Source organism: Rana temporaria, chromosome 3 (genome assembly GCF_905171775.1).
Source record: "Rana temporaria chromosome 3, aRanTem1.1, whole genome shotgun sequence".
Taxonomy (NCBI): Eukaryota; Metazoa; Chordata; class Amphibia; order Anura; family Ranidae; genus Rana; species Rana temporaria.
Window position 1 is genome coordinate 138,239,364 of NC_053491.1, and position 13,449 is coordinate 138,252,812.

General features: G+C 43.1%; 2 protein-coding genes across 2 annotated transcripts in view; one reads left to right on the forward strand and one right to left on the reverse strand.

Moving 5' to 3' along the window:
- The window catches only part of FBXL13 (F-box and leucine rich repeat protein 13), a 227,913-nt gene that overhangs the window by 127,724 nt on the left and 86,740 nt on the right, over positions 1 to 13,449 (reverse strand). The gene's annotated exons all lie outside the window — the stretch shown is intronic.
- LRRC17 (leucine rich repeat containing 17) overlaps positions 1 to 13,449 on the forward strand; it is a 45,871-nt gene that overhangs the window by 28,916 nt on the left and 3,506 nt on the right. The window contains exon 2 of the mRNA XM_040343481.1: positions 5,987 to 6,827. Coding sequence (XP_040199415.1) covers positions 6,080 to 6,827 — 748 coding nt within the window. The 5' untranslated portion in view covers positions 5,987 to 6,079. The remainder of the gene's footprint in view (positions 1 to 5,986; positions 6,828 to 13,449) is intronic.

Here is a 13,449-nt window from a genome sequence, read left to right on the forward strand (position 1 = left end):
CACATCCCTTGATATTTTCCACATTTTGTCATGTTACAACCAAAAACGTAAATGTATTTTATTTGGATTTTATGTGATAGACCAAAACAAAGTGGCACATGATTGTGAAGTGGAAGGGTTTTCATTTTTTTTTACAAATAAATATGTGAAAAGTGTGGTTTTGTATTAATTTGTATTCAGCCCCTTTACTCTGATACCCCTAACTAACATCTAACGGAACCAATTGCCTCCAGAAGTCACCTAAATAGTAAATTGAGTCTACATGTGTGTAATTTAACCTCAGTATAAATACAGCTGTTCTGTGAAGCTCTCAGAGGTTTGTTAGAAAACCTTAGTAAACAGCATCATAAAGACCAAGAAACACACCAGACAGGTCAGAGATAAACTGGTAGAGAAGTTTTATAGCAGGGTTGGGTTATAAAAAAAATATCCTAAGCTTTGAACATCTCATGGACATCTCATGGAGCACTGTTCAATCCATCATCCAAAAATGCACAACTGCAAACCTACAAAGACATGGCCGCCCACCTGTTCTAACAGGCCAGGCAAGGAGAACATTAATCAGAGAAGCAGCCAAGAGGCCCATGGTAACTCTGGAGGAGCTGCAGAGATCCACAGCTCAGGTGGGAGAATCTGTCCACAGGACAACCGTCATGCACTTCACAAATCTGGCCTTTATAGAAGAGTGGCAAGAAGAAAACCATTGTTGAAAGAAAGTCATAAGAAGTCCCGTTTGCAGTTTGCGAGAAGTCATGTGGGGGACACAGCAAACATGTGGAAGAAGGTGCCCTGGTCAGATGAGACCAAAATTTAACTTTTTGGCCTAAAAGCAAAATGCCATGGGCCAGATCCACGTAATCTTTAAAAAAATGTTTTGCTAGATAATTATTAATAACCCCCAAACATTATATATTTGCTAAAAGCAGAGGCACTGGAGAATAACATGGTGGTTGTTGCAATTGTTTGTTTATGTTGTACAATATTTGCAAAGCCATTTTGAAATTTTCGGGTAAAAGTATACTTAAAGTGATTGTAAAGTCTATTTTTTTTCTATAAAAATAACAAACATGTCATACCTATATGCTCTGTTGCAGTGGATTTGCACAGAGCACCCCAGATCCTCCTCTTATCGGGTGCCTCTTCTGTGCCCCGGCCCCTCCCTCCTGTTGAATGCCCCCACAGCAAGCAGCTTGCTATGGGGACACCCAAGCCAATCTGCAGCTCCATTTGTCCATTCAGACACAGAGCTGCAGTTTGGCCCTGCCCCCTTTCTCTCCTGATTGGCTAAGTGGCTAAGTGACTTTGATTGACAGCAGCTGGAGCCAATGGCACCGCGCTGCTGTGTCTCAGCCAATCAGGAGGGAGAGTTTTCCAGATGGCCGAGACACTCACGGACATTGCTGGACAGAGATAGGGCTCAGGTAAGTATTGGGGGGGCTGAGGGAAGCTGATACACACAGAAGGCTTTTTATCTTATTGCATAGATAAGAATATAATAACAATAATTATTAGTATTATTATTATTTAATTAGCACTTTTCCTCCTGGGCATCCAAATTGCAGAGCCTGAGCCTATTGATTAAACCAGTGATTCTCAAACTGTGTGCAGGTGTGCCGTAAGCAGGGGCAGATTGACTATTAGGGCACTCGGGCACTTCCAGCACTGAGCTCCGGTAACTGGGGGGCGCGCTAGTGTCAGGCACTCAGGACACCTTTCCGGCATCTCTTGCAATGTGCCCGGGCTCCCTCACACAGCGATCGCCCTCTATAGCATAAGTACCTGACTACTGTTTGGCAGGGGCACTGCATCACAAGACTAGCTAAATAAAACTGCCTATACTTTGGCGGTTAAAACCGTTCCTACATATACATTTCAACTACATTTTTAGCTCTACAATCTTTAGATATAATCTATTAACTAATCCATTCTAAGCTTCCATTATGAAAATCAGCCGATATTCTAAAGCAGGCACAGTGTAAGTTAGTGGACGCCATGACATTCAGGGAGAGATTTACTAAAGCTGGCGCACACAGAATGTGGTGCAGCTGTGCATAGTAAGCAATCATCTTCCAGGTTTTATTGTCAAAACTTAAAGCGAAGTTCCACCCAAAAGTGGAACTTCCACTTTAAGCACTCTTCACCCCCTTACATGACACATTTGGCATGTCATTTTTTGGGGGGGGGCTTCGGTAGGAGTGGGACTTCCTGTCCCACTTCCTCCTTCCGCCCAGGGACCGCCTCGTGACTTCTCCTCTAGCCCCTCCCTCTAGGCGATCTCCTGGGACACTTGACAGGTCCCAGGAGATCGCCTATCCACTCAGGGAGCGCAGGGCCGCTCGCGCATGCGCAGTGTGTGCCCGGCCGTGAAGCCGAAAGCTGTCCCGGCCAGGTGCCCACAGAGTGAATGGAGGCGCCGGCGGAGAGGAGCGACTCTCCGAGCGGCCACATCGCTGGACCGCAGAGCAGGTAAGTGTCTGTTTATTAAAAGTCAGCAGCTACAATTTTTATAGCTGCTGACTTTTAATAAACCTAAAAAGGCTGGAACTCCCCTTTAATTGATCAAGCTGAAGTTAGAGGCTGATTGGTTACTAGGCACAGCTGCACCACATTCTGTGTGCACCAGCTTTAGAAATCAACCCCTGACATTGATGATCTACCAAAAGGCTAAGATCGCCTTTTTTTCTCTAAATTCCAGCTCCTCTATGTACCAATATAGCATTATTGTACTTATTTAGCAAAAACAAAACAGCTTTCCATTAATTCCACACAAGCGTACCTTACTCTTTTCATAGCTGTTTTTAACACACTGCTCGATTACTTCCAACTTACTTCCTGGTCAGACTTTAGGGCATGACACAGGAAGGAGTTGACCAGCTGACCACATTAGCACACAACCTGCATCATCTACCCTCAGCTGGTCAACTCTTTCCTGTGTCATGACCTTGCATCTCAGGATCCTACAGTTTACTTACCTTGTCACTGGGATTCTGCGATATCCCCCCGCTGTTTCTACGGGAGGTGTCCTCTGCCCAAAGCTCTGTGTGCCGGGCTCCGTTCCCTGCAAGCATCGTGATGCATGGGGGCAGAGCCCGTGGCAAATTTAAAAAGTCCACACATACAGTACACTGTAATCTTACAGATTACATCACTGTATCAAATTATTTTACCTCCCTTTTGTCCCTAAGGCCCCTTTGACACTGGGGCGTTTTTCGAGCGTTATCCGAGCGTTATTTGAGGGAAGCCTCATCTGCCATCCCAATGTGCTGGTAAAGCACCGCCAAAGACCCTAACTATTTAGGCCGTTTTTGCAGTTCCTCAGTGTGAAAGGGTAAGACGTTTTTACATCGCTTTCAATTCATTTCAATGGAGAGGGGCTTTTTTAGAGCGTTTTTTTCACTGCCCAAAAGCTGCTCCAAAGATGCTGCTTGCAGTGTGAAAGGGTCCATTGAGATGCATGGAGAGCGTTTTATGAGCATTTTAATAGCGATATTTTCAACGCTAAAACGCTTCCATGTGAAAGGGGTCTAATGCTTTGTCCAGTTCCCTGCATGCAGTTTTGTATTATATATATACTGTTCTTTCTGCCTGGAAACTTGAGATTGTCCATAGCAACCAAAAAGTGTCCCTTTATGTCAAAAGTGGTTTTAGACCAGCTAGAAAACAGCGATAGTAAATCATGAGCAAATTTCATTTATTATTATATCATTATTTTTTATAATTATTTATAGCTATTCATTATATTATAATTTATGATTTCCTGTTTGAAACTGTATCATACCCGGGATATCTACTAGACTGTTTGGACAGATTTAAGTGTGTTATTACTAAGAATTACAGGCTTACAATATAAAACGCCAAATTTCTATGCAAAGCAATTATACTGCTTTGAGTCGCAAAAATCTGACATAATCATACCGCCAGGGTGGCTACTGCTATATTAGTACATAGGGGAGCTGGAATTTAGAAAAAAAAAAAGCGAACAAAGGTGAAGTTAGCCTTCAAAGTGGGACCTAATTTTTTTCAATTCTTTCACATGGGCATGAAAGTATGAGACATGTAAAACAGTGCTTGTTGCACAGAAACAATTGCTGTTTTTGTACAACGGCATTAGGGTTATATTATGCAGTCAGCAGTGCAACGTATTTTGAATCATCCTGAAAGATGTTTTCCTATCACAAAATGAAAGCAAAAGATTAAAACGGTGGTGTCACAACATCAGTCGTTTGCGTTCATTTGCAAACAGTACACAAGAAAGAGCCAGAATCCAGGAGGCTGCCTTTCCCTTTTTACAGTTTTATTTACAAAGGCGGTACATAGTGGAAAATGTGTTTCAGCTTGTAACAAGTTACTCCAAAGTGTGCAGACACATGCCTGCCAACATCATCTGGAAGCAAAATGCAGAGTTAAAAAAATAAAATATCTTTATTTAATCTTGTTAAAACCAGAGCGTGAAAGTGCGCTTGTATTTCAAGCAAGACTCTTCACCGTAGTAAGTGTAGTTCAAACTTTTTGTACATATTTATAACACCTCCACACATATACGTTATGTGCAAGTCATTTGTTAAAAGTTTTTCATGCTCAATAGTAACCAAGTCAATTATTTCAGCTAGGAGGTGCAGATGTTAAAGCTAACCTGGACAAAACAACATCAAGAATGATCAAAGATCGAGTCATTATAAACTTTCATATGACTGTGTATTAGGGACTGTTCATTAGCTACAATAATGTGTGCTTTACCGAAAAGCAAAATAACGCACAGTGTAGCAATGCTGTGCCATTTATTAAGAGTAGCATCCCAATGCACCATTTTAAGGTGCTTGCATTACAGTGCAGCAAAACATGCAGGTTGTGGTGCACTGGCAAAAATTCTATCATTTTGGTATGTTAGACACCCCATTCAAATGAATGTGCTGCCTTAATGAAATACATGTTAACATGTGGCATTACGCGGGTTAATGTGCATGCGCAAATGAAGCGCAGCAGTATGAATGGGTCCTTGCTTTAAGAACTTTGTTTATGTGTTTAATTTGTAATTATTTATGTTACTGGAGGACAGTAAAGCTGAAATGAAATAGCTCTTGAGATAATTCAGCTTCATTCCATGCCCATATAAATATAGCTTAGAGAATGTACAGACCCCCCCCCCCCCTTCAGCACAGACCCTTCCGTTCAGCACAGACCCCCCCTTCAGCACAGATGGACCCCCTTTAAGCACAGGGCCCCCCTTCAGCACAGATGGACCCCCCTTCAGCACATACCCCCCCTTCAGTACAGACCCCCCCTTCACCACAGATGGACCACCCATTCAGCACAAACCCCCCCCTTCAGCATAGACGGGCCCCCCTCCCCCATCCCATTCAGTACCTCAGATCAGCGCTGCACAGGCACAGCAGGTTCCCTGTGTACACATAAACACTGGGATGGGGAGGCGGCTTCACTCTGCTTGCTGTGCCTCTGTGACATCCGGCCCGGAACCACGGCCGCTTGAGAAGGGGATGGTTGGTCAGGTGCAGTGGTGTCACCCTACACCAGACCACCCCCAGCCCCCCCCTTGCAACGCCACGACCAGCAGCTCGCCTCTCTCTCCCTGTTCTAACATGCCTGTCACCGCGGCGCTGTCACTGCTTCAGTCACGAAGGGGTGTTCACTCTTCACCTTCTCGATTTTCTAGGGGGGATCAATTGCCCCCCCCTTGCCCTATGGAGGGGACACCCATGGTGTGCAGGCAGCCTGTTCACATCAATGACAGGTGTGTGGTTACACAGATTTTGTTCTGATCTGTGCATCAGTCCTGCACACCCATAATTGGTTTGAAAAGGCTGCCTGCATGCGACTTCCCCAAAAACCTGTGCATCCTGTGTGAGTGAAGGCGGCCCTTTACATGAGCCCATCTAAATGAGGCCTATTTTACATATATTTAATTTATCTAGTAATTTGTGTTTATTTTGTTTGCTATCTAAGTATATTTCATTGTTTTATTTTGCAGCTCAGGAGTTCCACATTCTAAACTTTGAGAACTGTATTTCAAGAGAAATATTTCATTGTTGTACAGGAAAATAAGAGCCAGCTGGATGTCAGAATGCAAGTTGTTACCCTTATCTTGTTACTTCTTTTTTGCAAAGCATCCGAATTTCGGAAAACAAGAAGGAACAACCGAGGAAACAATGACAAACCTCACAGCTCCAAGACACTTTCAAGCACTGTGAAACGCTATGCTCCAGGATCAACTTGTGATATATATACATATTCTAATGAAAAATATTTGGACTGTCAGGAGAGGAAGCAGACATCTGTCCTCGAGGACTGGCCAGAAGACCTGATCCACATACTGCTGGCCAGAAACCAGATCCGCATACTAAAGAACAATGCCTTTTCTAAGTTTCAGAATCTTATAAGTCTTGATTTACAGCAAAATGAACTCAGAAAAATTGAGAGACAGGCCTTTTTTGGTTTGAAAAAACTATCAACTCTCTTATTACAACACAACCGCATTAAAATCTTGTCTGAAGAAGTGTTCATACATATGCCTCGACTCACCTATCTAAGACTCTATGATAATCCTTGGGATTGTAACTGTGAGCTGGAATCCCTGGTGACTCTGCTACAAGTTCCGAGGAACAGGAACTTTGGAAATTATGCCAAGTGTGAGTCACCAGTTGAGTTAAAAAATCAGAAGCTAAAGGAGATCACACCCCAAGTTATTTGCCAAGAAGAAGATGAAAAACCTAAACCATTAGAAGGGTCTAAACCTTCTAGACCATCTGTGGATTCAACACTCTGTTATACATATCTTTATCCAATAACAACACTGGACTGCAGAAGAAAGGGTATGTGTATAGATATTTACTTCATGTATTACTTTGTACTTACACTATACTGTATACATGCAGCCCTATGAATGTATTACATAATGCACAGATAACTTAGCAAGATTAAGCCAAAAATACTCCAGAACCATATCAACTAAGTATTCATACAGTGCCTTAAAAAAGTATTCATATCCCTTGAAATGTTACTAATTTTGTCATGTTACTACCAAAAACGTAAATGGATTTTATTGGGATTGTATGTGATAGACCAACACAAAGTGGCACATAATTTTGAAGTGGAAGGAAAATAAATGATTTTCAATTTTTCTTTTACATATAATTATGTGAAAATAGTGTGGCATGCATTTGTATTCAGTCAATATTTTGTGCAACCACTTTTAGATGCAAGTTTTTTGGGCAGGTCTCTACCAGCTTTGCACATCTAGAGAGTGACATTTTTGCCCATTCTTTGTCTTGTCCAATCTTTGCAAAATAGCTCAAGCTCGGTCAGATCGGATAGAAAGCATCTGTGAACAGCAATTTTCAAGTCTTGCCACAAATTTTTTATTGGATTTAGGTCTGGACTTTGACTGGGCCATTCTAACACATGAATATGCTTTGATCTAAACCATTCCATTGTAGCTCTGGCTGTATGTTTAGGGTCGTTGTCTTGCTGGAAGGTGAACCTCCGCCCCAGTCTCAAGTCTTTTGCAGATGCTAACAGGTTTTCTTCTAAGATTGCCCTGTATTTGGCTCCATTCATCTTCCGATCAACTCTGACCAGCTTCCCTGCTGAAGAACAGCTCAGATGATGGATTGAACAGTGCTCCATTAGATGTTTATAGCTTGGGATATCTTTTTATAACCTAACCCTGCTTTAAACTTCTCCACAACTTTATCCCTGACCTGTCTGGTGTGTTCCTTGGCCTTCATGATGCGGTTTGTTCATCAAGGTTCTCTAACAAACCTATGAGGGCTTCACAGAACAGCTGTAAATTACAAACAGGCGGACTCCATTTACTAATTAGGTGACTTCTGAAGGAAATAGGTTCTGCTAGATTTTAGTTAGGGGTATCAGAGTAAAAGGTGGCTGAACACAAATGCACGGCACACTTTTCAGATATTTATAAAAAAAAAAAATTGAAAACCATTTATTATTTTTTTTCCACTTCACAATTATATGCCACTTTGTGTTGGTCTATCACATAAAATCCCCCAAAAAATAATTTATGATTTTGGTTGTAACATGGCAAAAAGTGGAAAATTTCAAGGGGTATGAATACTTTTTCAAGGCACTGTATGTTGGGTGCAGCGTGGACATGTATGCAACCCCCAATTCCAAAAAAGTTGAGATGCTCTGTAAAGTCTACATAAAACAGAATAATATGATTTGCCAATCTCATAAACACATTTTATGCACAATAAAAAATAGAAAACATATCAAATGTTTAAACTGAAAAAAAAAAAATTGCAGAAAAAAGATGAGATAATTTTAAAATTGATGGCAGCAACACGTCTTAAAAAATGTTGGGACAGGGCCATGTTTGACTGAATGTATAAATTAAGAGTTGAAACATTTAGAAGCAGTATTCCTACCACTACTAAATGCAACAGTTTCAGCTCAGAGATGCTGGTTGTTAAGGAGCAAGCACCTGCCAGTGCTCTAACAGCCAATGATTCATCCATGTCTTGCTCTTTCAGCTGTCAACTGGGAATTCCTGGCCGACAGGTGAATGTACAAAAAGGAGCCAGAACAGTGTTTAAAACAAAAAAAAAACATGTTGGGCATCCCTCACAATCCTTCTGGTCTGGTAGGAATTCAAGAAAAATGCAACGAGGTCCCCCAAACTCCACAAGACCCTTATCCAAGCATGCAGCTTGGCAAGCCAAGAAGGGGGGGGGCACCTCAAACTTTACCAGGCCACATACTCCCAACATGGGAAAGGTACCTTGACGGGGGGGAGCCCCCATGAAGACAAGGTCCTCTTCTCCACAACCCTGGCCTAGTGGTTGTGGAGATCTGCTATAAGGGGGTCCCCAGATACCACACCATGTGAATGATTAAGGGGTAGTACCCCATACGCAATCTCAAATATATAGAATATATATATATATATATATATATATATATATATATATATACCCCCTATAAATAAAAACACCCAAATGTTTGACAAGTCCTTTATCAAATAAAAAATTATGTCCCAGAATGTACATCCATCATCAATCACATCATCCAGCGATGCAGGTCCATTTCAATCATAATAATTGACATTCGCCAACCTTCCCAAAGGAAAGAAATTCCACCGCCTGCTGAGACATGTCCGATTCCCATTGTTAAAGGCCCGTACACACGATCGGATATTCCGACAACAATTCGATGGACGTGTTTTGTCGGATAATCCGACCGTCTGTAAGCTCCATCGGACAATTGTTGTCGGAATTTCCGACAACAAATGTTGGCTGTGCATGGTCTCAAATTGTCCGACAACAAATGTGTTCTGTTGGATCATCCGATTGTGTGTACACAAATCCATTGGACTAAAATTCAAATTACAAAACACGCATGGTCCGAACCAATGCTAACCATAAGACAACATTAGCAGAACTTGCCCAAAGGGTGTCGCTAAAGAGCAGAAAAAACACTTTGTTTTGTGAATGTTCACGGCCAATGCCCCTTCGGACAAAAATCCACGGATTTGTCCAATGGAAGTCTGATAATGGAGAAAATAGTGGTACAACAGCTGCAACAGCATCTAGATACCCACAATCTGCTTGATCGATTTCAATCAGGTTTTCGTCCCAGACATGGGACAGAAACGGCCTTACTCAAAATATGGGACGATGCCCTCGAGGCCGCAGACGAAGGAGAATCCTGTCTCCTTGTTCTGCTGGACCTAAGCGCAGCCTTTGACACAGTAGACCACAAAATGTTACTGATGCGACTGGCCGAGGTAGCCAGAGTCACAGAAGGTGATTTACCATGGTTTTCCTCCTTTCTTGAAAACCGATCACAAACAGTGAAACTGGGATCTTTCACGTCAGAAAAACGCACGGTGTCATGTGGAGTCCCCCAAGGATCCCCCCTGTCACCGGTGCTGTTCAACATCTATCTTCGCCCTCTCTTTGATATTATCAGTAGCCAAGAACTACTCTATCACTCTTATGCAGACGATACGCAACTGTATTTTCGCATCTGCAACAAAAAGGATCATCATCTCAGTTTAGAGAAATGTCTCTCTTCAATAGAAAACTGGATGACTAAGAGTTATCTTAAACTTAACAGTTCCAAAACAGAACTTCTCCTGTTTCATGCCAGTCGAAAGAGTCAACTGGCAACAACCTGGACACCGCCGCCCATTCTGGGCCAAATCATCACCCCTAGCTCCAAAGTCAAAAGTCTAAGGCCCCATACTCACGAGCAAACATGTCTGCTGAAACTGGCCCGCAGGCCAGTTTCAGCAGACATGTTTGGTCGTGTGTGGGCGCGAGCGGGCCGAATTCCAGCAAACATTTGCCCGCCGGGCCTTTTCCCAGCGGGCAAATATTCCTGGACTTGTTTTAAAACAGCCCGCTGGAATTCAGCCCGCTCGGACATGTACGGTCGTCAGTACAGACCTACCGTACATGTCCAGGCGCCCGCCGTCCCTCGCATGCGTCGAATGACTTCGACGCATGCGTGGAAGCATTTTAAAGGCGGGCCGCCCACGTCGCCGCGTCATTGTCGCGGCGACACCGCGTCATCGACGCGGCGACACCGCGGACACGCCCCGCGTATTGTTTACGCGCGGACTTCTGTACGATGGTGTGTACAACCATCGTACAGAAGCCCTCTGGCAGACATGTATGGTGAAAACGGTCCGACGGACCGCTTTCACCATACATGTTTGTCCGTGTGTACCCGGCCTAGGAGTCATTTTCGACGCCTTCATGACAATGGACGCACAAATAGGGTCAGTAGTCAGCGGATCGCACCATCTGTTGCGCCTACTACGCAGACTTATTCCATTTATCCCCAAAGAAGATGTAGCAGTCGTGGTGGGAACAATCGTAAATTCCAGACTGGACTATGCAAATGCCCTTTACCTCGGACTCCCAAAGTACCAAATCGCTCGTCTGCAAGTCGTTCAGAATACGGCCGCCAGACTTGTGACTGGGAAAAAAACATGGGAATCAATCTCACCTTCGTTGAGAACCCTTCACTGGTTGCCAGTAAAAGACAGAATTGCATTTAAAGCACTCTGTCTGACACATAAGTGCATCCATGGGAAGGCTCCGCAATATCTTTGCGACAAGTTAGAACCCCACAATTCCAATCGCGTTCTGCGATCCACCGACCAAAATCTGGTCAAGGTGCCAAAAACCAAATACAAGTCCAAAGGAGAAAGAAGGTTTGCTTTTCAAGGTCCTAGACTATGGAATGCTTTACCAACCAGCATTCGGTTGGAGGAAAACCACCTGACTTTCAGAAGACAGATTAAAACTCTGCTCTTTTGATGTCATTGAGACACGAACAACTAGCGCCCAGAGTTGATTCAGTTTGCATGTGCCGCGCTTTATACGTTTTTCATTCATTCATTCATTCATCGTGTGTATGAGGCTTAACCCTTGTGGAGAATGACATCTCTGTGTCCTAAAGTAAACAAAAAAGTGGGGTCACTCGGTTGTTAAAGGAGGCTTCCAGATTCCGAAAAGCCTTCGGCCTGGTGTTGGGTGTCCCTTAAAAATTACACCAGACCCAAAGGGCCTGGTATGGATTGTGGAGGAACCCTCACATCAATTGTCCTGGACCCTTTGTTTACATTTACTTGTCAGCCAGGAATCCCCAGCTGACAGCTGAATAAACAGGGTAGGGATGAGTCACTGATTGTTAGGACACTGGTGGGTGCTGGCTCCCTAACAACCAGCATCTTTTAGCTGAAACTGTCGCATTTAACAGTGGTAGAACACTGCTAAATGTTTCACTTTCCGCTGCAGCCAAAGGTCCAGTCTGCGGTAAAATAAGGTGGAAAAAAAGATAAATACCGAATGCATGCAGTTGTTAACGCGTGTTTAGGGGATTGCCTGCTCCTGAAATATTACTGCATGAGTTATTTTCAAGCAAAATTTCAAGCTGTATTTATTTCTTATTGAATTGAGCCCACTACCTTTTAATAACTCTAAATATATCTGTTTATGCCATTGAATACGTCCATTCTAATTTTACCGTCTATTCCACGCTCACATTGAATGCCCCTGTACTTCACTGGAATTCTCCAAGAATTTGGTTTGAATGTACCTCAGAACAGGGGTCAGCCATATGGGGGCCCTCAACCAAAGTAAACAGAATTACATTTTGAAAAGATTGTAAATGCAAGGGAAAATTACTTGCTCATTGTACAATATCCAAACTCCTAGGTTGATTTCAGCATTACAGAATAATGTCCAAAGTATTGCTGAGCTGCGGTGGGAGCACTGAGTGATCACACAGCATGTTGCCCAAAAGACTCATCATCCCCTTCCTTTAGATGACAGATGGAAGCTGGAGATACTACATAAATACACTTTTAACAGCTGGAGGCAATGCAAATTAACAACAACATATGGAACTCTGTATTACAAAAAAAAAACATAAAAACAATCTGCTTTAATACAACAAGGATGTCTTTTCCACTAATATTATTTTAGGACCACCAATGGTGGCTTTAACGGTCTCTGTTCTCATTTTTAATTTGTCTTAAAAAATATTAAAAAGTCATATATATATATATATATATATATATATATATATATATATATATATATATGACTTGGTCATGAATATGTCGATCTCAGTTGATAAACTGAATAGAGATCTACTAGTCACTGCCAATCCTGTAGAAAGCTGTCATGGATATGGAGTAATGTTTGTCTGTCAGCTCTCACCTTACTGCTTAAGTAATCTCTCCTCAAAGCATGGCCCCATTCAAAGGCCCTATCAGGAAACTCTATGTTAACCTGTGCATTGCAAGCCAGTCGTGCTGATCAATAGTGTGCGTTTGGCTTTTGTGTGCGACTTGTTCTAGTTACCGATCTTGGCTTGTTCTTGACTATCCTTACCTTCTGGTTACCCCAACCTTTGGCTATCTCCTGACTATCCTTTGTTGTTGCAGTCTGCTGCTTCCTTTCTTTCTCTCTTGCAGCCTACCGTGAGCGTGAGCTGGGAGACCCTGGGGACCGCGACCTGGAGCCAGTTGCAGCACAGTCCATCCTCACCACTAGAGGCTCTGGTGAAACCTGCTGGCTCTTAGACTTCGCACCCTGGGGAATCTATGCTCTAGCTCCCAGTGAGATCTGTGTTGGTGCTCCAGTGGACCTGCCTTCCTGAACCTCCCAGAGTTCCATCCGCAGCAGTCAGTCATAGGTTCCACTACCTTAGTGTTGCACTCCTGACTCCAACGGTGTGCATCGGTTTGTCACGACACGCCTATCTGGGTTCTAAATGTGTGGATCACAACTGCGGAGGCTTCTCAGGTTTGAACCCAGGTTTCACTCTCAATCAGTGTAGAGAGTTAGGGTTCAGTCATCACAGCCTCAGAGGAGTGATTGACACTTATTCCTTCATAAGCTTCACAAGGCTAGTAAGGGCTATGAGCGTGCATGAAAGGCTTCCTGAAACACT